The sequence below is a fragment of the Malurus melanocephalus genome, unplaced genomic scaffold (assembly GCF_030028575.1).
Source record: "Malurus melanocephalus ecotype Western Australia unplaced genomic scaffold, MMel_1.1 scaffold_115, whole genome shotgun sequence".
NCBI classification, from domain to species: domain Eukaryota; kingdom Metazoa; phylum Chordata; class Aves; order Passeriformes; family Maluridae; genus Malurus; species Malurus melanocephalus.
Genome location: NW_026623347.1, coordinates 321,870 through 346,024, shown reverse-complemented (window position 1 = coordinate 346,024; position 24,155 = coordinate 321,870). Strand labels below are relative to the sequence as shown.

General features: G+C 53.8%; 1 protein-coding gene across 3 annotated transcripts in view; it reads right to left on the bottom strand.

Moving 5' to 3' along the window:
* Nucleotides 1–4,069: 4,069 nt before the first annotated feature.
* Nucleotides 4,070–24,155, bottom strand: part of MAP2K3 (mitogen-activated protein kinase kinase 3) — a 29,127-nt gene continuing 9,041 nt past the window's right edge. For 2 of the 3 annotated variants that reach the window (XM_057369788.1, XM_057369786.1), the window contains exons 2-13: nucleotides 16,441–16,473; nucleotides 16,018–16,087; nucleotides 14,201–14,249; nucleotides 11,316–11,429; nucleotides 10,694–10,813; nucleotides 10,431–10,547; nucleotides 10,236–10,287; nucleotides 9,323–9,450; nucleotides 8,687–8,764; nucleotides 6,837–6,976; nucleotides 6,075–6,120; nucleotides 4,070–5,645 (exon numbers count right to left, since the gene is read on the bottom strand). In XM_057369788.1, coding sequence (XP_057225771.1) covers nucleotides 5,562–5,645; nucleotides 6,075–6,120; nucleotides 6,837–6,976; nucleotides 8,687–8,764; nucleotides 9,323–9,450; nucleotides 10,236–10,287; nucleotides 10,431–10,547; nucleotides 10,694–10,813; nucleotides 11,316–11,429; nucleotides 14,201–14,249; nucleotides 16,018–16,087; nucleotides 16,441–16,473 — 1,031 coding nt within the window. In that variant the 3' untranslated portion in view covers nucleotides 4,070–5,561. Of the gene's footprint in view, nucleotides 5,646–6,074; nucleotides 6,121–6,836; nucleotides 6,977–8,686; nucleotides 8,765–9,322; nucleotides 9,451–10,235; nucleotides 10,288–10,430; nucleotides 10,548–10,693; nucleotides 10,814–11,315; nucleotides 11,430–14,200; nucleotides 14,250–16,017; nucleotides 16,088–16,440; nucleotides 16,474–20,964; nucleotides 22,060–24,155 lie in introns of those variants that run through there. The other variant, XM_057369787.1, reaches the window with a different exon arrangement.

Genomic DNA, 24,155 nt, shown 5'->3' with positions numbered 1-24,155 from the left:
TTTGTCCAAGCCAGCGGTGAAACAGAGCAAAGTTTAGAAACTCATATCCAGGGATGACCAGATATCAGAGGGGAAAGGCAGGGCAACAAAACACCTGGATTTCAGTGGTTAAACCAGGSTTTGAGCTCTGCTCACCTCAAAACAAACCACTTCGCCTTCTGTTTGGAAAGGAGAACTGGAAGACATCCCCAGCAGCTCCTCATGGGCAGCAAAGACCTTCTCCCCTCAATGCACATCATTTAAACCCTTCCCTCCCAGCTGGGCTGCACTGGTCCCTCTGGATGCCAGCTGGAACGATTTTCGAGCCTCTGGCTGGGCCAGAAAAGGCTGATCCATATTCCTGGTCTCATTGCTATTCTGCAGCTTCAGCTCATTAGTGCTTAGGTGCTACAAGAGCCTTGGAAGTTTCTGGGTGAGGCAGTTATTAGGGGAGGATTGAACACGTCTCGTACAAACCCGTGGCATGGGTGAACTCGCTAATTTACACTATCGATCTACAAGGTGCCCACAGGCCACCCGAGCCAAAAAAAAAAACCTCTGTCCTAGATACAGGCTCAGCCACTGTCTGAAAAAAAAAATAAAAAAAAATAAAAAAGAAAGAAAGGAAGAAAGGAAGAAAAATTAAGCAAAATAAATAACCCTCAGCCCCAGAAAACTGGCTGCATCATCACACCCCCTGCTAATCCATTAGCCAGCCCTCCTCCGCACACGGCTCTCAGGAACAGCGTGAGCTCCAGCTCAGGAGATCCTGGAGAGAGCCACCATAGAATAGAAGCACRGAGCRGTTTGGGTTGGAAGGGACCTTAAAGATCATCCAGTCCCACCCCTGCCATGGGCAGGGACACCTTCCATTATCCCAGTTTGCTCYAAGCCCCRTCCARCCTGGCCTTGGACAYTTCCAGGGATGGGGCAGCCACAGCTTCTCTGGGTACCCGGTKCCAGGGCTCACCACAGTGACAGACAAGAATTTCTTTTGTGTGTTGAATTTGTATTTCCCCCCTTTCAGTTTGAACCCYTTACTTCTTGTCCTGCCACTGCRGCTCCTGATGAACCAGCCCAGGAAACACCCAGTATGACCAGTACAAACAACCACACCATACTGGGGGAGCGCACTGGGATCTGCCCTTTCAGAGGGGCTGCTCCCAACATGTTCTCAGCGGGGAAAGCTGCTGGCTGATCGTCTGAGGACTGAGCTGCTGTAGCCCTGATGGTCCCCATGTCCTCTCCCCGTGCTGGATGTGCTGAGTTTTCCCTTCTCTGCAGCGGGAGCAGTGTCCTTCTCACCCAGGTTTGGGCCTTGCCTGTTCACACCTCGTGACAGTCCCATGGGGAAGTTACCAGGCAGAAATAACCTCTTTTTGAGACAAATGGGGGTAAAAAAACACCTTTTCTCCTAATAAGGGAACTCAAAGTGATGAATTTTCCGCTTCTCCTGAAGTTCTTCCCTCGGAGGCACTGATGCATTTTTAATGGTCTCGATGTAGCTATTAAGCTGGTAATTGGAACAGAGCAGACTCCAGCTCCCGGCAGGTCAGGCCCACTCCAAAAGTGTCCCCACACCACATGGATGARTGTTCCTGGGGTCTCTGCTCCCCCCAGCATCGCTGACCCCTCTCGRCCCCATCTCCAGGCAGAGCATCGCCACCAGGATTCCGGTGCTTGAGGGACCCGGCGTCCCCGGCCTGATCCTACCTGGAGAGRGCAAACAGGACAATATTTGGAAAGGGAGCTGTTTCCTTGCTCCCAGTGCCCAGCTAAATCTTCGGGTCCGTCCCCCGTGGGGATCCCCTGCTCTAATCCCGGCGGCGCAGCCTCCAGGGAGCTGAGAGGGGGTGTCACGGCGGGTTGGGATGGAAAGAGGGGGCTCCGCCGGGTCCCACTGCCGGTGAAGGCTCATCCCGTGGGTGTGGCTCATCCCGCGGGTCCCGGTGGATGTTCATCCCGCCGGAGCTGGCTCATGCCGCGGATCCAGGCTCATCCCGCCTTTCCCCAGCGGGTCCCGGTGGGTACTCATCCCGCGGATCCAGGTTCATCCCGCAGATCCAGGCTCATCCCGCCTTGTCCCGGTCCATCCCGGTGGATGTTCATCCCGCGGATCCAGGTTCATCCCGGTGGATGTTCATCCCGCGGACCCAGACTCATCCCGCCTTGTCCCGGTTCATCCCGCGGATCCAGACTCATCCCGCCTTGTCCCGGTTCATCCCGCGGATCCAGGCTCATGCCGCCTTGTCCCGGTCCATCCCGGTGGATGTTCACCCCGCGGATCCAGGCTCATGCCGCCTTGTCCCGGTCCATCCCGGTGGATGTTCACCCCGAGGATCCAGGCTCATGCCGCCTTGTCCCGGTCCATCCCGGTGGATGTTCATCCCGCGGACCCAGACTCATCCCGCCTTGTCCCGGTTCATCCCGCGGATCCAGACTCATCCCGCCTTGTCCCGGTTCATCCCGCGGATCCAGGCTCATCCCGCCTTGTCCCGCTCTCTCCGCCGGGTCCCGGCGCCGGGCGCTGCCTCCCCCTCGCGGCCGCGGGCAGCGCCTGCTGCCCCGGGACCCCCGACTCGAGGGGATCCCCAGCTCATTGCGAGCCTCCCCTGCCCCCAAAACCCACACTCTCACCTTCCTGCCCGGCCGCAAGAGCAGCGGAACCCTGCCCATCCCCTGGGGAAAAGCTCCGGGGGTCGCGCTGCGGGGATGCGGCTTTGTACAACCCCAGCCTGGGACCAGCATCACTCCACAAAAGATGGAAGCAGAGAGGGAGGAGGAGCCCTCCCCAGGCTGCTGCCCCCCTCCCCAATCCCACGGATCCCATTCCAAGGGTCACAATTTGAACAATCCCCAAATCAGGAGCAGCATCACCCCACGATATAAGGAGAATGCAGCCACCCCAAACGGCCCCAGGCTGCTCAGGAGACTGAACTGCCCCCAGTGACAAGAGACAAGCAGTGACTTTGAGGGTGAATTTTATTGGAAACAAGGACGGAGGTTGAGGGGTACAGACCATTCCCAAAAGTACAAGGGGAGAGGGGCTTCCTGTGCGAGTCAAGATCCTCGCCCACCTTAAAGCTAAGCTGGTTTCCCCCAAGGAACTGCCACTGCAGAGGGAACAAGGCAGGACAGGGAAGCAGGGAGGTGAAAAGGGATKTGGGATTTAGGACCTGTGTTGAATGAAGCAGAGCAGATGGCACAGGGAGCTGTGGTGTGTTTGCATCCTCAGCAAAGCCTCAATTCATCCACAGGGGCCCAAGCCCAGCCCAGAGCAATCTCCCCACTCTTTGAAAGGGCAGATGCTCTGTTTTCCCAAAATACAGGAATCGGGAATTTCTCCAAGAGGAGAAATGCAGAAAAAAAAAAGCATGCAAAAAAGAAAAAAAAAAAAAAAAAAAAAGACATAAAAATTAACACCATTCCCCAAAGCACCAAAAAAGGGTGAGATAAAGGAAGGGGAAAGGGGTTGAAACAGAGAGAAGGGCAAAAAAACCAAAAGCTCGACTCAAACAAAAATAATCCAAAGCAACCAACTATGAAAAAAAAATACAATTGTACATCTCAGCAGCAAAGCTGTCACACCAAGCAGGTACAGGTGAGTGTTGGGTGGTTTGCAGAGCAGGATGAGGGAGACGTGGAGAACATCAATCACATCCTTATTGTCCATCAGAGATGGGCTGGGGGGTCAGGGTCAAACCAGAGCTCACCAGGGTTTGTGCAGCTCCAYCTGGGCTGGGGCCTTCAGGGTTTGTCAACTCGGGAAGGGGATCAGAGGGATGACAGAGGGAGCAGCATGGCTGTGTGAYGCCCCAAGGACTGAAAACCATTTGTCCTAGAGCAGCTTTGCCAAGAGCAGCTCATGGGGGGACAGATTGCATGGAGCACCCCAGTTCCCAGGCAGGGGGACCCCAGCAAACGCTGGGCTGCAGGAGGTGGGAGCAGTGAATTTAAGGGGACATCATTCTTCATTGAGGGGGACCCTGAACACTGGAAATCCACCCTGAAATCCAGACCTCCAGGGCATGAATTTCAGGAATAATGTTTTTTAAAAGATTCAGTTAAAAAATAGATGCATTTCTTTAAAAAAGAAAAAAAAAAAAAAGGTAATCTTAGGCTAGAGTTTTCTAGTCACCCCTTCCCCACCTGCCTAAATTTAGTCAGAAAAATGCTATTCCACCAAATCTGCTGGCCACATAGACATCCACACATTCTTGATTTAAAAATATATAATATATATAGAGCACACATACACACACACAAATATATATTAGAAAAAGGAAAAAAAAATCCTTCGGAAAAACTCAATTATTAAAAACAAAAAAAACAAAAAACAAAACACCTAAATCCACAGCCGGCACATTTATCCGTGATCATGTACAGTAGAAGCCAGAAACCCCTCCTGCTCCCTTGGCTCCTCGGGCTGGGAGCGTGGGGAAACACATCAGGTTTTCACAGTGGATTTGTCAGCAGAGACGGAACTGCTCCTCCCTCCTCCCACGCAGAAGGGCTTTAATTTATARCGAGTTAGATTAAACCTAGCAAACACGTTACAAAGTCCATTATATATAGACATCAAATGTACAACAGCCCCGGGCCTGTCACMGGGGTTTGGCTCTCGCTGGCACCCGCAGGGGGTTGGGGACAGTTTGGGACACGAGGGGTGCGAGTTCAGGCTCCAGGATGAGCGGGTGTCACAGTGAGAGGTCTTACATCAGCTCCAGGTTGGAAAGGAGATGGAGCAGTGTCTTCTCTGGGAGCCAGGGAAGGTGGAGACAGCCAGGGCCGTGCCCTCCCAGCCCAGGGCTGCAGGGAGGAGAGGCAGTGTGGGGGACCTGCTGTCTGTCCATCRCCTGGTGCCCACAGGGAAGGGATGGATGCTGGATGAAGTGCCACGGGCAGGCACGGGGAGAGCATGGGCTGCAGTTTGTGTCACAGTGGGCTCGTGGAAAAATGTCTTTTTATCCCCCTCAAAGGGAGCAGCATTGATTGAGGGAGAGGGATGCCCAACCTGGTGCTGCCTCAAAGGGTCCTAAGGGGTTGAGCCAGGCACTAAAACAGCCTCTGGTGTGAACAGCAGCCCAGGGAGCCCCACAAGCTCCCAAAGCTGCGTGGGCTCCTGGGGACAGAGAGCCAGGCACAAAGGGAAGGTGAGCAAGCCCAGAGCCCAGGGAAGGGGCTGTGGGCAGGCAGGAGAGGAGTGGCAGAAGCACAGCAGCACTGATCCTCTCTGTCTTCCCCGGGCAAGAAAGAAACACAACCCCTGTGCTGTGCACCAGGTACCAGGGAGGGAGCTCCCTCTGCCTGCTCAGGCACCACGAGGGGCACGGTCCTCTCCARGGAGCTCTGAGCCTTCCGTGTCCGTGGCTTAGTTGGGAAGGTGTTGGCTTCAAAAGGCTCCTCCTGGAGGATTTCCTTCTCAGGGCAAAGAGAAAAGAGATTTCGAGGCCAGATGGGGCCAGAGATGCCCCCAGGCCGGGGAGGTGGGATTTGTGCAAACCACCGTGAAGTCGAGTCCCTGCTCGCTGTCCTGCGGGGAAGCCGGGGTGCAGGGGCTGCAGGAAGCTGGGAGCTGCGAGTTAGGAGTCCTCCCCGAGGATCTCTGTCACRAAGGAGGCCATGTCAGTCTCTTTGGTGTCGTGCAAGGTAAAGAAAGGGTGTTCCTGCCAACCAGAGCAAAGACAAGGTGAGCTGACACCTGAGGAGGGACAAGGGCAAGCACAGAACCCGGGGGATGTCACAAAGCTGGGGGTGGGCACCAACCTCCTCCCCAGCCTCCCCTGGACACCATTCTTCACCTAAGGGATAAACTTTGGCATTTCTCAGTTCAGCCCCAGTGGGACACCCCACCTTGGCAGCTGTACTACCATCCTTCGAGGTCTAAACTCTCCAAGAACAGACAGGACAGAAGGAGGAAACACCTGACTTTAACACCCATGGAATCAACACACCCTTCCACATCAGACACACTACACCCATCCACTCCATGCCTGAAAAATCACCCACATGTTGTCTCACTTCCCTACAGGACCACTGACTTGACTTTCTAAATGCTTTGGGATAAAAACCAGCAGAAACAGCTCTGCACTCACCATAAGTTCTAAATAGTTCATTCGCTCAGCTGGGTTCTTCCTTAAGCTGAAAGGAAAAAAAAAATTGGAGAGAAAAGCTGTAGGACYTTTTTCTTTTGCTGTATGGGGTCTGTCATAGGGGATCTCCCGTTCCCAACCAGCATGAAATGCTTCTCATGGGCTGCACCCACCACTCTCCCTCCTGGGCTGAGCAGGTTTGTGGGGACAGCAAAGCCCAGGGGACCAGCACAGCAGCCAGACAGGTAACTGGGAAAGGACAACTCAGTGCTTTGCCACAAAAAGCACAAGCCAAGCAGCTCTGCAGTCTGCCCCACACAGACAGAACAGCTGGGGAGGAGAGGAGATGGTTTCCCAGCACCTGCAGGGTGAGCTCACCTCTGCCTGGCAGCACCCAGGGAGCAGGGACACCCCGGGGGGAGCAGCTCCCCACAAAACCACAAAGCAGCTTTCACCCAGAGGCTGCCAGGGGTTCGTTCTGGTTTCACTGCCACTTTGCCAGAAAACACCAACACTTCAGCTGTGCAGTGACAGGAAAAGGGGAAGAGAAACATCTGCCAACCAACCAGCCTGGGATGAGTCAGGCCGAGAGCAAAACCAGTTTGGGCAGCGCTTCCTGCCRTGCTGAGCGCCAGGTACGGCCAGGAGGGGAGAAACAGCTCCCAAAGGACACAAACCCAGCCCCACGCTTCCCTCCAACCCCTATGGATCAGAGCTCCTCCTCAGCCAGCCTGGCAGAGCCAGCAGCCCCTGCTGGAGCCTCACCACTGCGCTGTGAAGTCCACGAACTCCTTGGAGAAGCGGTCGGGCGGCAGCTGGGGCGAGGGCTCCTCCACCACCTGCTTGAGCTGCTGGAAGGGCGTCCCCCAGGACTCGTAGGGGAAGCGGAGAATGGCCAGCTCAATCTGGGGATGGAAGCAAAGCAACGTGAGACACACACCAAACACAACCCCACGATGCTCAGCCAGCTCAGATTCAAACAAAAACCCTCTTTCCTTACAAACCATCTTCAATTTGGGTCATACCACTTTTTTTTTTTTTTTAAATACAAAGACCTAGAGGCCAAAAATACTTCCTTTTGAGGCTGGTTCAGCATATTAATGCATTTACAGGAAGTCACCACAGATATGTAAAATGGGATTATTTTAAAAGATAATAATGACAGCACACGGTTTCTGCACTGGCTCCCAAAGTGCTCTGCTAGCCCTAAGGCAGCCTCTGGGCCTTGGGCTGGCATTGTATGAGCTAAACACACAAAAAAAAAAATCCATAAACCCAAGAAAAACTAAGTGCTAGAACATGATTTTGCCAAAATCACCTCAATTACTGAGTTCTTGTTACAAGTCACCTCTGCTCCATCCCCCATTTAAGCAGCAAAAAGTCTGTCCCAGCTCTTGGGCAGTCTCCTCATGCCAAGGATCAGTTCCTGTCTCAAAACAGGCAACAGAATCTCCAGACCTGCCCTCGTAGGGTGTGATGGGATGGGAGGAATAACAAACCTGAAAGGACAGAGTGGGGGCAGAGCCCAGTGTCCCTCCCTGCCTCTGGCTCAGGTCAGGGGAACTCAGTTCCTGCTGCTGGAAAACTGAATGAAGCCACCAGCCCAGGTGGAATAACACTGCAACTCCACACCCCCAAAACTGTCTGCTCTGCAATCAATCCAACCCCTTCATAAAGAAAACAAAACAAAAAAAAACCCCAGGAAGCCAGCCCAGGAGGAAGACACAGAGGGAACCAAACATTCTGGGGCTCCATTCAGCTGCAGGCTGGCCAGGTTTCAGCAAGGCCCTCTGTCCCTTCCAGCTCTGGAAAGGTTTGGATATTCCATCATTCAGAGTCTCCCATCCCACAGCTTCCTGCAGCTCCAAGCTGATTACATTTCCAGCCAGCCCAGCTCTGCCCTGGCACGGGGACACGAAGGAGAGGGGCTTTGGCACTCTGGGATGAGACCACGCTGGGGAACAGGGGAATATTCGCCAAAACACAGAACACACAAACACAGGGATGCAGCGCCCAAAACAAAAGCCACAGCTGAGAGGACACAGAAAAAATTCCTGAAAATAATCTACCCTCRGAGAGACAGTCTCCTGGAAAGCAGGAGCCGTGTTTCTAACAGGCAGCATCCCTTGGAGCCAACAGCTGGGATTTCCTTTGTCCTCTGGCGCCAGAGGATCTCAGCTGCTTTCTGCAAGATCTGTTTCTTGCAGGAGGCAGATAAACCATCCCGAGCAGCTGCGATTTTGGAACTGAAAGTATTTCCCCTTCCTGTTGGCTGCTCTGAGCTACCCYGCAGGCAGGATTTACTGCAAACCACACACAGCAGCTCTCACTGCAGCAGGGCTGGGATCCCCTAAAAGGCTCTGGTGCCATGGAGGGGTGAAGCAGGAAAATTGAACCCCAACTGCAGCAAACCCTGCTCCACTGACCATCCCACAGCCAGCACCCAGGGAACTGCAGAGCAATTAAAGCCAGGCTTTTGGATGTTCAGCTCAGATACTCAGTGTCATCCTGATACTGTCTGCTGGGATCCTTAATTCCCTGCGCTACCATGCTCAAATTAAATGGGCACCCACCCACCCCATCCCAACCCCATRGRTCCCAGCCCTTGGCATTACCATTGTGATCCCAAGGCTCCAGACATCTGACTTCACGTTGTAGCCCTTCTGGTTCAGCTCAGGGTTTATTCTTTCCGGCTGTAACAGCAAAATGGGAGATGTCACAACTCCTGTTTTCCCAGTGCGAACCCCACAGAGCAGATCTGTGGCTCCAAAAGCCAGGCTGGGTGGATTTCCCTGGCTCATGTCCCCAGGGAGGCAAGGTCTGAGGTTAATCTAGCACTGATGAAAGCCACATCTGGCTCCACACAGCTCACACCAACTCCGGCTCTTTGCAGGAGAGCGAGACTTGCACCATCCCTGCCTCAGGAGAACACGCTTCCCACACGGAGGCCACAGATGGCAAAGGAAATTCACACTGACTCAAGGATGAAATGAAATGATCCTGCCAACAAAAGCCTCAGCACTTTCTGAGTCTTTATCCAGCAAGGAGCACCACAACCAGCACCAGCCAGTTTTGCATCTTTCTGCAAATGGAAGGGGCAGAGGGAGAGTCGCTGTGGGATGGATTAAAGGGTAATCCCATCCTTGGGGGCTCTGCTCAGGGGGACCTGAACATTTTTATCTCAGGGTGGAGGTGGGACAGTGATTTCTGAGCAGCAGCCTCCTGCAGGCAGGGCTGAGGGCTGCACTTACAGCCATGTAGGGTTTGCAGCCAGCATCCATGGTCTTGGCAACAGAGTCCACCAGGTAGCCACTGATCCCAAAGTCACACATTTTCACGTGTCCCTCCTTGTTGATCAGCACRTTGGAAGGCTTCACGTCTAAGAGGAAATAAAAGAGGACAAATTGGGTGTTTGAATGGGTGATGAAGAGTTTGAGACAAGACAGACTGCTCCCTGCAGGCCTGGGAGGGACCAGGCAGGCCCCAACACAGGGGAAGGGAGACAAAACCCAACCAAGTCTTATTTCAGTAAAAGTCATTCACAGGTAAATTGYAACCATGTCCTGCAGGCAGAACAAGTCCTCTCTCCAACCAGGCAGGTCAAAAGGTTGAAATAAAATGCTGAGGAGTTGATCCCCAACACCTTAGGGGAGATTTATGTGCCCAGCAGARCTCTGAAAGCACAACTCTACCAAATTCTCAGGACAGTTTGCCTCRTGCACATCAGGATCTGTCCACAACTACACAATGGACTACACCAGGATGGAGAGCAGGACCAAGAGAGCAGAGTGTTACAATTCCCATCTGTGATTTTATAAGGTCTCCTTCAGCCCTCAGCCAGGAGAATTTGGGGATTTTGACTCCAAGAGCTGCCTTCAAGGYACTTCTGTACTCCAAGAGAGGCAGAGATGCCCACAAAATACAGGAATTCTGTTGTTACATTCAAAGGAGGAAGAGAACAACATCCTGCAAGAAGGGATGAAACTCAGGAACAAGTCTTGAGCACTCAAATTTGTTCACCACTTAGGAGAGATTTGTCCTAAGCACCAGCAGATTCCACTGGAGGCATCCCAGAGGGACACACAAGTCCTGGAAAGGAGTTCACCCTAGATGATTTCAAGGTTAATCTCCAGCCACACTCCACTAACCCCATCCAGCATTTACCTCTATGGATTACAGACAGTTTACTGTGCAGGTGCTCCAGAGCTCGTACAATCTGGGGACAAACAGAGTGAAAAAGCACCCATCAGTCACACACAGCAGCAGCCTCTCACTGCARACACACCACGGGCCCCAGGAGAGGCCTCCAGCAGGCTCAGGGGGTGCACAAACCCATGGAAGAACCCAAGAGCCACTCACAGACACRGCCATTTTCCCCAAAATGTCTTCAGGGATGGTTTTCTTCTTCTCCAGGACTTTCTTGTAGAATTTATCTAGGGAGGTGTCCATGAGTTCCATGCAGATCCACACGTCGCCCTGTGGATGGAGAGAGAGAAGTTGAGAGGGAATTCCCTGGAAATCCACAGGAGCAAAGAGCTGGGCTGAAGGACACAGACGAGTTTGGGGACAGTTTGGGGTCTCCAGTGCAATCCCACAGCCCCAGGTGCCCACCAGGCCAGTACCTCACGGAAGAGGGCCCCRTAGAAGGTCACTGTGTAGAAGCAGTCAACTGTCCTCATGGAGATGTCCAGGTCCATCAGCAACCTCTTCTGCTCCTGAGTGTTCACAGTGGCTCGAATCCTCTGAGGAGAAGAAGAGGTATCAGAGAAGAAGGGTTTGGTGTAGGTGGGGTAACACCATCATCCCCCAGTCTGGCTCAGGAGCTGCACTTCTGGGGSCAGAGTGAGTGTTTTATCCTTATTTCACAGCTGGCAGCACCCAGGAGGAGACGCCCAGATCCCCTCTGCCAGACGGAACCTTAACAAATGCCAAACCCTTGGCATGCTCTGCAGTTGATGCAGGGCCAGCCCAGCAGCCTGGACAGGCACTCTGACATGCCAGCCTGGCACTGCAGACACCAATTCCCAGATTTCCCACCAATCCCAGACGGATGTTATCCATCCCACCGTGCCCAGGCAGTATCAGCACAGACCCTTCACCACACAAACCATGCCAGGAATGCCAGAAGCTGCCAAACCCCGATGAGCCCATGCCCGTTTTGCCACAGCCAGGGGAGATCAGCAGTTCCTCTGCACCTTTGGAGCTGTCCCCATCCTGATCCCCGTGTCCCCCAGGTGTCCTCACCTTCACAGCCATGATGGTGCCACTCTGTGCATGCCGGACCTTCTCCACCACGCCATAGGCCCCACGGCCCAGCTCCGAAATGGCCACCAGGTCATCAGCTTCCACCTCGAAGTTCTTCAGGGAGAGAGGACAAAACAACATCAGGGGCACGCACATTTATCAACAAGGGCATCAGCAACACTTTCAGCTCACTCTGCAGAGCGTTTCAAACCCCGGTAACCCACAGCACTCCAGAGATACCACACTTGGGAAAGATGGGTGTATTTTTGGCTCTGTTGAATCACAGCCCAAACCMTCTCACCCCACACTCAACAGGGCTCATTTAATTCCCCCTCTGCAGCTGGAGATCAGGATTTTCATCCTTTAAGCCAGGGCACGCTGCCACTAGAAAGGGCACCAAAGGCTGGTGCCTCTCTGCCTGCTGGGGATTACCCACACGAGGGTATTTCTGCAGCTGCTTCAYTGTTTGCAGGATTTTAACAGCTCCTGTGCCAACATGGGCAGCAGTCAGGAGCCTCCACCACAGCTCCAAACCCCTGTGTGCAGAGATCTCTCAGCTCTCCCCACATCCCAAAAATCACCAGTCACAAACACACCTCTGTGTGTCTAAAACACCTGTGCAAAGCCTCTCTTAGATAGGATGCACACAGCAACTCCATTTTTAATTATCAGCGAGTTCAAGCAGGTTTTACCTGCTCTCAATACTTTCTCCTACCACCAAAAAGCTGCCAGCAAGGTAAAACCCGAGTTAACACCAAGGAAACAGCTATGCAAGTGTTGCTCCAAACTGGGAAAAAACCACGGCCGGTGCCTGACACAGCAGGGAGCCAGCGAGCTCCTGCACAACCCACAAACAAGTTTCCCTACAGACACGTTCCCCTGTAATTGCTGGCTCTGCTGGGCAGGGCACGAACCGAGTGAGACGTGGGCTATTTTTGGACTCTGCATTCATCTCTCCTAATAAGCCACGGGCCTCCTTTTAGCCAGGCTTTATCCAGCCTCCAGTTTTCCCCCGGTCTCAGGGAATGAAAATAATACCAGGATGCCAAACTGCCCCAGCGGCCACAAAGGCAGCGAGGGTGGGAAAGGAGCACGGCGCAGTCCGGATACGGTGCCTGCGAGCTACGCCCTGCATGGGAGAAAGGAAATGGCCCCTGGYGTGGAGGAGCCAGGCTGGGAGCTGTGGCTGCMRGGAYCTGGCCAGCACTGTCCCCTCAACACTGGCCACAGCAGCCAATTCCAGCCAGATGTGGCYGCTTATTCTGCCAGATGTGGCGGGTGGGGAGCGAGGGAGGGCTGTGCTGAGCTCAGCGCTGAGCTATGCTCTGCCCAGCACAGGAAGGTGCCGGCCCTTTCCTGGGCAGGACGTGGAGCCTGGAATGAGGAGAGCAGGGCTAAGGGGACACATCTGACCTCCCACCCTGGGRCAGCTGGCAGAGGAGCGGTGCAGGGGCCTCCAGGAAGGATCTGGTGGTGCTTTTTGAGACACGTGCTCTGCAGTTGGTTGTTCCAGGTTATTGTGTTTTTCCTTTCCTGGCATTTGCCCTGAGGCTTCCCCAGAAGCTGGCGGCTCCCAGCACACTCCAGGAACCAGCACTGCCCTGCCCAGCAACAAGAGGTGATGGATGCACCCACGGAGCCAGCGCTTCCCTCCCAGGACAATGGGATGCACAGCACGGCCCGTGCAGATATCCCAGAGACCCGAGGTCACCATCCACCCCCACTCYTAAAGCTGGACTTCTGCCCAAGTCCTTTTGTCCATCATGTCACTCCAAAATACGTGGACCAGAGCCTTCCTGCAAACACTGGAGCAGGCAAGGAAGTGACTCTAGAGAGTTTTCCCTAAGCTGCAGGGCTGTCCCCTTGCACACACCACGCCCAGGCTGTCACGGAGAGCATCTCTCCCAGAGCCCTTGCTATACCCATCACCAGGCCCAGAAAACCGAATTGTTCCCCGGACCCAGGCAAAGTTTCCTCTCCTCTCCCCCAATCCTTGCACTGRGGCCAAAGGACCCAGATCCCATCAGCCAAGCACCTCCCAGCCTGGAAGGGTCTAGTTATAGGGYTGATCCAATGCAGGGTATTTTTAGCTCGTTTGCAAACAGCTCTTGCAGCCCCAGGAGAACCCATAACAAGAGAACGAAATAAAAGAGAGACAGTGGCTATTTCTAGCAGTGTTTTTCATCAGGTCACTAGGAAAAGCTTTGGAGAACCAGAGAGAAACTTTGTGCCCGGCTTCTCAAGGGCCTCAGGCAGTAACACAGACCTGTGGGCAGGCAGGATAAAGGGACTTTGTTTGGGGCAGTCTGTGAGCTTGGTGAGGCCACCCCCACTTAGGGCTGGGTCATTATAGAATGGTTTAGATTGGAAGGGACCTTATAAACCATCCAGTTCCTACCCCTTGCTACTAGACCAGGCTGCTCCAAGCTCTGTCCAACCTGGCCTTGGACACTTTCAGGGACACTTTCAGGGAACAGCCACAGCCTCTCTCCATCCATTCAGACCAAGATGGCTGGTGGGGCTGTCAAGGGAGCATTGAGATCTCCCATTATGGGCAAAACTGTCCCCATGGGTTTGATGGCACCCACTCACCCTCTGCAGGCAGCAGAGCCCAGCCATCGAGTGCACAGGCTCAGGGATGAGCCCCCTCACAGGTGGGGTGACACATTCAGCACCCCAACARTCACTGCTCTGAACACACAGGGACACCCCATTGCTCCACAGGRAAAAGGTCCTGCTGTGGGATGTCCCATCCCTGCAAAGTTGTACCCCATGAGGCTGCACTCCTGATCTGACAGGTTGCAAGACACAAACCACAGAGCTCCCCATGCCCAGTGAAAACAAAACTGGAAGCAAGCAATAAAAGAAACCCCACTGACACGTACTTTATCTCCGATGGTAATGAACGCCCTGGAGTCCAAGTTCCTCGGGGGCCTGCAAGAAAAAAGACAGAGTCAGGAGAAAACTCAGCTTCATTCACCCTCTGGGCCAGAGCCTGGTTTCACATTCCCTTGAGCACTTTCAGCCTCTGCTTTCCCCCCATGCCTTGTGGTGGCAGCCCTCTCCAAACACCCACAAACGCTTCCAATTGTGCCAGTAACACCTCACCCACACCCATGAGGCATAGTGAGAACCCCAGCGAGTCAGCCAGGTGAGACGTGCACCAAACCACCAGGTTCTGAAACCATTCCTGCTCCGGGAGAGGAGCCTGAGGAGCCGAGAGTGGCGGGATGAGCCGTTTGTGTGGCAGAGCAGCTCAGCTGTCATGTTTTGACAGGCAGGTGTTGTAACAGCACGGCCACGTAGCCCGAAACGCACGCACGCGAGGGAGCAACAGGTAATTCCTCCCCCTTGAGTCATTTGTGTACACTCTGCTGCCTGTTCCAGGCAGGCAGAGCAGGCAGCACCTCGCTGTCACCCTTTGCACAACGCCAGGCAGGCGAAAGTTGTCCTTTATGGCTTTTTTCCTCATTGCTGCCCACTTCCCATTATGGGCAGCACGGTACTTTTGGAGCCATCTGCCCCTCGTGCCTCACTTCTGGGCTCTCCCCATCCCCTGGGAGCTTCTAAGAGCGGAGATTGCCCAACCAGTTCAGTCTCAGTTCCCATCAGAGCAACCTCCAGCTTCAAGGAAGTACTTTAGGTGCTGAGCAAAAGCCTTGCACTGCGCAAATATTTGCACTGCGGCTTGAAAAGCAGGGAGAGAAGGAGCTGTGGGCAGCTTGCAGCAGCCTCTGGGCACGCAAAGCCCTGCAGACTCCAGCATGAGGCCTTCTCCAGGGGAAATTCAGACTCTGGCAGGAGCAGAGATGGATGTGCCCRTGGGGAAAGGAGGTGCCTGTCACAGCAGGGCTCAGCTGTGCAAGGCTGCACGGCATAAGTGGGGGAGTTCCCCCGCCTCCCCTTCCTACCTGGGGTTTGCAGCAGCGATATTTCCCTTTTGGGGAATTCACTGCTCTCCTGGAGCTGGGAGAGTTCCCTAGAAGAGGTTTCTGGAGCAAAGAAGGCGAGCAGTGGCGATGCAGCCCGAAAGGTTTTGGAATAGCAGCACRGAAGAGGAATTTTAGCCATCTGCTCTTTGTCAAACCAAGCACTGCTACCCTGGGCTCTCCCCCACAGCATAACAAGCACCAGCAGCTCAGAGCAAACAGGGCAGGGAGAAATTCCAGTGCCCTGAGACACTGCTGGGCACTGGCCCCGGCACCGAACAACACAACAGTGCAAGATGTTTGTGCCCTCCTTGTTAAGGAGCTGCAAACAACTCAAACTAATGCAGATACTCAGGTCATGTAAAGCGCTGCCCAACCTTTTGGCTTCTGTYGTGGTCCAGCTACCATCACCTCTTCTCTTTCCCTGCACTAAAATCCTTCCCCTCTTCCTCCCTTGGGCAGATTTGCTCTCCCTGCCCCATCTTTGCCCTTCGGCATTGGCACAGCCATGGCAGAAAGATTGAGGAGAGCTTCCCGGAGGATTCTGAGTCTTTGCCTTTAGGACATTTCWAATCAAACAGGCACCTCCCCGAGAGACACACGCTGTGCACGTGTCTGCACACACATGTGCAATTCCCTCTCATCACCCACRAGCCAGAGCTTGAGAGGAAAGAATAACTATGCTGATTTTGGGAAGCCTTCACAGGCCATTCYTGCTGAGAAAGTGCCAAATCCATCTCTGGAGAACCTTTTAAAGCAGCAGAGATACTTACGTTGTGTTGGCGACGGGTGGTTTGATGGGGACACATGTTATCCTCAGATCCCGTTTCTTCTTGCCTTTCACTGGAAGAGAAATGCACACATGAGCACGTGGCTTTTTGCTTTTTTCCTTCAAGTATCCTCTTCCCAGCAGAGAATGCAGGGGTTGGAGCCCTCACCATRGTCAGCAAAATGCCAAAAAGGTCACAGTGACCACTTGCCCAAAATTTCAGGCAAGAGACCGGTGGGTCTCAGTGGCACTGCTGAGCATTTCTCTGCAGAAATACCCAGGGGTGTCCTAACAGAGACTATTTTCCAGGTATTGCAGCCAAGAACCCCAAAACTGCTCTTCACCCTTCTTGGCCATTAGCAATCCCCTCCTTTTGGGATTTAAACCCCTTCTGGGGTTAAAGCTGTRGTTTCTGCTGGGCACTTACCTGGTTTGTGTGGCTCCAAGGATCCTTTGGAATCTGAAAGAGAGAAAGGARACACCAGCTCAGCCCTCATGCTCCAGCCAAACCAGACAGCAGCCCTGCATCCCTCATGGCTCACAGACCCAGGAGAGCTCGGGGAGAGGGAGGCAGCTGGGCTGTGGGARTGCAGCCAAGCCTGGCCCCATCCCCGTTTCTCCAGCCACAAGAGGTCCCCACGGCATTAGCGATGTGCAGGGCTCCCAAAAATGCTCCCTGTCCAGGGGCTCCTTGACCCCCAGGGCCCTGGCCCCAGCCTGGCCATCCTGGGAAGAGMCAGAGTTGGATCTGGCATGGAGGGGAATGACCACCAGACATCCAGCAAAACCAAGGGGTTAATCCCAGCAGGAGAGGGAACACCCCATGCACGACAAATGGAAAACAGGGAAAAAATGGATTTGAGCTGTCAGCCAGCAGTRAACCCATCACAAATCTGGGTTTGCACAGGCACAAGGCACCAGGAGTTACTGGCAAAAGAATGCTCTTGTCCCCCTCCTCCCAACTCCAAACAGCCCTGATAAAACAATACCCACCGCTGCAGAGGGAAAGGGGACTCAGGACAGGCCAGAAACCTGCAGGTAAAAATACCATCCCAGCTCCTTGGGAAAATAAACTGACTCCAAGGGGCTGAAGTGCTGCAGCTGAGAGCACTGAGGTCCTGAACCCCCATGAGAGACAAGGGGGCAGCTGCACTTTGCAGCTAAAGGTGCTCCTGGCTGCACAGAGCTGGAAGATGCATTGGAAAGGCAGAATATCAAGGTGTGCTCCAGGCACGGGCTGGGAGCAGACTGCTCAGCGTGGCCTTGGACAGCCTTTCAAAACAGCTCCTACCTGCCTGGCTGCCAGGAGCAGGAGTGTGGACAAAGTCCAGCGCTCCAAAGGCTGCCAGGGCAGGGAGGGGAGAGGCGAGGAGCTGGAATTTCAGCAAGAGAGGCAGCGCCGTGTGRAAGCTCCTGCAGCTGCAGCAGGACAGAAGGGTGACACATGTCCAAYGTGTCCCCAGCACTGACAGCCCCCATCCCTGTGCCCTGCCAGCTSCAAGACAAAACAGGTGCCTGGAAYGCACTTTTYCTGCCGTGTCCTTCCCCAARTGCAAACCTCACCGAGGCTGCAGGTTAAAGCTGCATCCTGCAAAGGTCCCAGCTGCAGGACCAGCASCATCCCTCCCTGCTGAGGGAATCAGCACAGATCAGTCCATCCCCCCATCTCATCTGCCACTTTTCCTGCATCAGAGCTGACCCATAAGCTCCAAGACCAGCACAGCTCCCACGATGTGAACTTCCAGCCCAGTGAAACCAGCCAACGAGACACTCCACCCCAAACCAATCCCGCCTGGATGGGAACCACCAGACCATGYCAGAGCAATCACAAGTTCTAATTTGTGAGCCTGCTGAGTTTCCCTTCCCCATCGCCCACCCAGCAGGGCTGGAAGGGGCACTATGAATAGCCCCAGACATCCACTGATGGCACTTTGCAAAATACCCAGTTGGGTAACGATGGGAGCAAACACAAAACAGCCAAAGGAAAGCTGTTGTCCGTGGGTTCAGAAATGCCTGCCCTTCCCACTCCCAGCCTCTCGCTACTCAGTGTGGGAGGCCAGGGATACAACCTAGAAACTGGGGTCCCCTGAGCCCTTCTGCACTCAGGCATGCTGCAGAGCTCGCTGTGGGCACACAYCCCATCCCACTCCATCCCAGGGGAGCCTTGTACCGACCATTTCAGCCCAGAACCTGCTCCAAAACCCAGACTGCTCTTTGTTCTGCATGCAGACCCCCAGCAGGCACCAGCCAGACCTCTCCACGAAGCCCTGAAATCCCCCCATCCTGGCTGGGATTCTGCTCCATCTGTTTGCTCTCCCTCTCCCCAATTGCCATAGTAACCCCGCAGAGCCGGCACAAAGCGCCTTCTGTGCCACCAGAGGCTCCCCTGGCACCGAGGCCATGACTCATGGGGCAGGAGCAGGGTGCACAGGATCCTGAGCCAGGCCTCCTGCACCATGGCCTCAGCCATTCCTCAGCCCTGGCTCCAGGACAGAGGCTGGAGGGAGCTGGAAGCACCAGCTTCCAGGGGTTGGGAATCACAGGGAGATTCCCATGATATCCCATGAGGATAACAGGGCAGCAAGGGACACAGAGACTCCCTGTCCACAACTCCCTGCTCCATACAGGAGAGTCACTTAATGTGCACTGTCYATGAACTCTCCTGTCACAGGCACCCTGCACACTTCCCTGTACTCCCAAACTATCGCCCTTGACTTCCAGTGTCAGAGTCAGCAACCATCCCCTCCCTGGCCTGTCCTGCCTAGCCCCAAAATGCATTTCCTAGCTCCAACCTGAAAAAGCACCGATTAAACCAGAGGTATTACACTGTCAGGCTCTCCCTGGGCCACCAATGTGGGGTAGAAAACCCAGCTCAGCCCATGGCTGCAAGAATAAAATCACCCAGGATTCTGCCCTGCAGCCAGGGAGCTGAGGCACAGGTTGAATTCGTTGGTTACAGCTCTCCTAAAATTTGCCATAAGATTTCCAGCTCCTGAAGGCTGGCCTGAACTCCTTGCTGAGAGCTTCTCCCACTGCTTGTGGCACCAAGRAGAGCCCTGCTCAATGTGAATGAGAGTGCAGGAAAAAACTAAGGAAGGGAATAAAAAAAAGGGAAAAATGAGAGAAACAGAAAGGCAGTGGGATGACCCTGCAATTCAAGCACTTCAGTCACAGGGCAGCATTYGCCTTCAGCCCCCGCAGGCAGCTGCTGTCATCTCCTTCCCACTGGAGAGTCCCTGGCACTGCCTCTCCTACCCTTGAGACTCAGCACAATCCCTCCCACTTTTGGGATCCCRGCAGGAGGAATTGCTAGAATGTGCACAACTGCTCCTGTCACCTGAAAACCCTGGAAACGCTCCAGCTTCGCAGGGCACTGGGCTCTTGCAAGAGGGGTATCTGCAAGCCTAGAACACAGCATCTGCAAGCACAAGCACCCCCAAAAGATCCCTCCACAAAGGCCAAAAGGCAGCAGGAGGACAAGGCGGTTTGGGGACGTGTCCTGGTTATCCCTGCGAGCTGCAGGGATCTGCTGCCAGGGCACTGTTCTGGGCACAGGAAGGGGCTGCCAGCCGTGGACACACACGGCACAGTGCCCTGCACCCAGGCAGGAGAAAATTAGCTGACAGAAGTTCCTGGTGCGGATGAAATTGCAACCCACGTGATGCTGCAAGCACGTAACTGCATCCTTTATGCTAAGAAAGGAACCATTTCCTCCTAAAGACAAAAAGAAGAAACCCCAACAAGTTGTTTTTTTTTTTTTTTTCTCATGCTATAACCACCACCAGTTAAGAACCACCAGATATTTCCTGGAACTGCCTAATTCAACACCGGAATCCTCRTTTTTGCCACCACCAACTTCACCCTATTAAGTTGCACTTCTCCGCGAGAGGTTTTTCCTTCCCACTCCACTGGTGTGGGCGGAGAGAAACGAACAGGACAATCTAAAGAACTGCAAATAAAACTATTTGCCTGAGTCGACCTTTGAAATTAAACCTCTCCACTGCCTTCCCTGGGCTATGGTTGCAGCCCCAGGTGAAGTCCTGGGCACAGGAGGCTGCTCTGAGAGCTGCACAGCTTCGTTAGTGCTGGGGGAAATGTTTTGGATGCATCCYGGTTCTCCTCGGTCCGAGGAGGAGTCAAATGCCATGGATAGGGCAGAAGGCTGGAGGGTGGATCCCAGCCCTGCTGCAGAGAAAGAGCTGGAACAAAGAAGCATCAAGGAAAAACAAAAAAAAAAAAGAAAGAAATAAACTGGAGGCAGGGTGCAGAGCAGAGAGGGGAATTTGGGTGCTTGGTCACGAGAGCCAGCTCCTCACAGGCACACTTTGTGCTGTTTTCCACTGTTGGGAGTGGAAAAAGCTATCCATGGAAGCGGAAAAAGGGCTCTCAACCTGCCGAGAGCCATCACTCATCAGCCCGCCGAGGTCCCGCTGCAGAGGGGCTCCTGCAGATCAGCGCGCTCCTCACTTCTGCAAAACYGCCAGCCAGCAGCAGGAAAAAACCACACTGCACAAAAAGCCCCTTGCAGCCCCAAAACAGCCTGCCAGCCTGTGCTGAATCAGAGCTCCTGACTGCTGGGGCTGTGGGCACCCACCTTTCCCATGCAACAGGCAGGGARAGCTGCTGGAAAACCCTGCGTCCCAGGAATGCAACTCAAAGCAGAGCCAGAAGCCAGCTTCACCCTCTGCATATTTTTCTTCAGACATGCTAGATTTGATTTTTTTTTTTTTTTGCAATTAAGACAACGATTAAGAGTTTTAACCCTGCACGAAACATGCAACTTTTCCAGCGCTTTAAAAATAGATCCCCAGCTGCAAAGAGAGAACCCACGCCCAAGCCAGGAGAAACAAAACCGAGTGGATCAGCCCAAAAAAGTTACACAGACCCTTTTAGCAGCAAAATCAGCCCTTTGCTCTCCCCCAGCACGTGTTTTGCAAATTGCAACATCTACCTTGCTTCTTGTCCATGGTTTCCCAGAAATGAAGAGCAGCGCCCGCACGCCTGGCAGAAGAGAGGGATGGGGGCGGACTGGAGGAGGGAGGGGAAAAATTCCCGCAGGATCCAGCGCACGGCACTTCTTGCAAGCACCGATGATTCTTTTCAGAGGGAATGCATGGCCCGAAGCACCCGCCCGCTTCACAGAGCCCTTCTTGCGTGATTTCCCCAGATGCCAGGGGTCCCCAAGGCTGGGGACAGCAGCGAAGGCGAGCGGGGGGAATTGGGGAAGGCAGAGCYGCGTTCCCTCATCGGCAGCTGCCGAGGTTGGCCGGACTGGGCTCCGATTACCCTTGAAAGCTCAACAGTTGTAAAAACTGCAGCAGAGAAATAGCAGGTGACGTCAACAGGAAACTGGTGGGGAGCCAACTCCAGCTCCCGGAGCTGCTGAAGCGCTGGATTGCCACAGTGCATCCCAGCAGGATGCCTTCTCTTCCCACAAATTCAACCCTTCCAAGGCTGCCCACAAGCCCAGGCATCCCACCGGAGTGACCCCTGCTCCGGTACATCCCTGGCACCAAAGCAGCAGAACCAAGGAGAGCCCAGGTTCACTGGTTTGGGCACCAAAATGGTGCTGGGATGGAAAGAGGTCACGTTTGGTCGTGCTGCAGGTGACASGTTAATTGCTTTGCCACTAACAACTATTACCACAACAAATAGTAGAAATATTGTTCCATGACAATGCCAGCAGGGAGCTTGGCAGCTATTCCAGGGTGACAACCGAGACGGCATCTCTGGTGGCAAAATAYAAATTGCTGCACGGATTTGGCTGGGAAATAGCATGGGAAAGTGGGAAAATAAAAGCATTCATYTCTCTGCAAGCACGTGCAAGAATAGCAGAATAGCCGTGGCTGAGTATTGCTGCTCTTCCCCTTTCCCTCAAAACCACTCCAGCAGAAGCCAACGCTGATGTTCCTGATCAAAGCCAGGCTCAGCTCTGACAGGCTGCAGTTTTGTTTTCGATTTCCCTGTCAGCCTGGAGGGGAGATACTGTACCAGCTTCTTTACCTTAAACTAATTATAGAAAATCTACCGCTGCTTTGCTCCTGAGCTCCCTCCCAGCTCCAGGCTGTGCTGGACCAGGCACATTTGCAGGCWGAAAAGTCAGAGGTCGAGGTAAACGCACATACCAACATAATGAGTGGCTCTAATTTTAAATAGTGTTTATGTAAGCCCCAGAAGGACTGCGGAAGGTATTTTCTCAGGCTCATTTCCACTCCCAGGGTATAGTTTCAGGCACAGATCATCAGCACATAAAGGATGCTGACGCAGGAGCTGCTCTTGCAGATAGCACTGAGAGCCACCAGCACCCGTCCCTGGCACTCCTGGGGATAGAARTGCTGTGCTGCCCTCCCATCACTAACTCTATTAACAGCTAATTCCCTCTGAGACAGCACAGACACTCCAAGGATCTCCAGAGACACCCACAGAGTCAGGGATCCTTTGGTGCAGAAAGTCCCTAACCCAGCAGGTGGGGCGGGAAAGAAGATTTCCTTTGAATCAGTCCCCTTGGGTTTCGGTGCCCGAGGACCAGGGGTGGTGTGAAGCAGAGCTTCCCGACATCTCAAAAGCATCTTAAAAAATAAACAAACAAGAAAAAAAAAAAAAAAAAAGAGAGACGAAACAAAAACAAACCCAGCCATCCTTTCAAGTATCACCATTGGCAGCTCTTTCAAAAGTCTGCTGGTGCAGTAGGAACAGCCAGGCCTGGAAAGGTGTGCACCATTAATTATCCAATCTTTTATAGGGCCACAAGTAATCCCAGAGGAACAAAAGGCATCAGGTGTTYCACTGATGTTAACAAAGCTTCCCCATGAGGGATGTCACCCCAGAATGGGTGAGAGATGCTGGGAGAGCAAATCTTGGGGAGAATTCAGGCACTCACACAGGGTCAGGTACACCAGGGCAGCACCAGGGACAAGGACGGCTCTCATCCCTCCCTCCCAGCAGCCTCCTGCCAGGGGGCTGGCTTGAATAAGGGGAAGAGCACACCCTCAAAAACAGCAATGAGCTCAAACAGTGCCCTGCCAATGCCGGGCCCCTCTCCCCACCCTTTCCCTGTGGATACACRGCCCCTCCCGAGGCCACTTCAGTTAAGGCTGGGTCACCATCACACCAGAGACCGGGATGGGGACGAGCTGCTTTGYCATGAGCAGCAGAAGTGTCCCATTTGGGGTTGGAAAGGAGCTTTGTTTGGGATAGAGTACAGTATTAATGACTTCACCTGCCCTGCAAGAAGAGCTCCTGCCTAACCACGGGACAGGGGTGATTTTCATGGAATACTTCATTCCCTCCGAGCAGAAAAAAGCCCATGCACCAGCTGGCTGCACCATCCCAGCACCACACTGCCCAGTGCCCATCACACCTCTCCATCCAACCAGGAATGGCAGCAGCTTCCAGGGTCAAGGCTTCAACCAAGACTGCCCCAAGTCCAGGATGAACTCGCTTTTCCACACATCCCACAGGAAAGCCCCACGTGCCTGAGCCATGCACGGGACACACAGCCTGGAAACTCTGTTTTGAAACASAGCCTTTGAACCCAACCCAGCTGGAAAGCGAACAGGGTTATCTTTCTCATCCCCTCAGATGAGAAGAATTTGGGGATGGGCATTTTAGCCAAAGTCTCTGACAACCAGAGGCACTGGCACGGCCACCTGTGGGGCTCACAGCCACACCCGAGCTCCGTGTGCCGGCCAGATAACACCGAGGTTGTGCCAGCAGCCCCGGGAGGATGTCACCGCCCAGCCACATTCCAGTTGTATTTTTAGGTTACCTGCACAACCTCCAGGGCTGGAAAAAAACGTTTGATTTGGTCTCCATGTGTCAGCCTGCTCTCACCCAGCCCCGTGACAATGGAGCCACACGGGCCCCACTCTGAGAAACTACACATGGCCAGAGGCCAGGCGCTCCTCAGGAAGCTGAAAAGTCCCATCTGGCTGACACTCACATGGTGACATTACAGGACACATTATGTACATGYCCAGGGTTGTGGTGTTTTGCACCAGAGCTTGTTCAAAACCCCCGTGCAAAGGTGGTGACAGTCACAGGGGCACCTATTTGGAGCAGGCACTGAGCTGGGGTGCAGCAGARCATCCTCTGGATGGACAATGCCTCCTTTGCATCCATTGCTCCAACTGGATTTTCCCC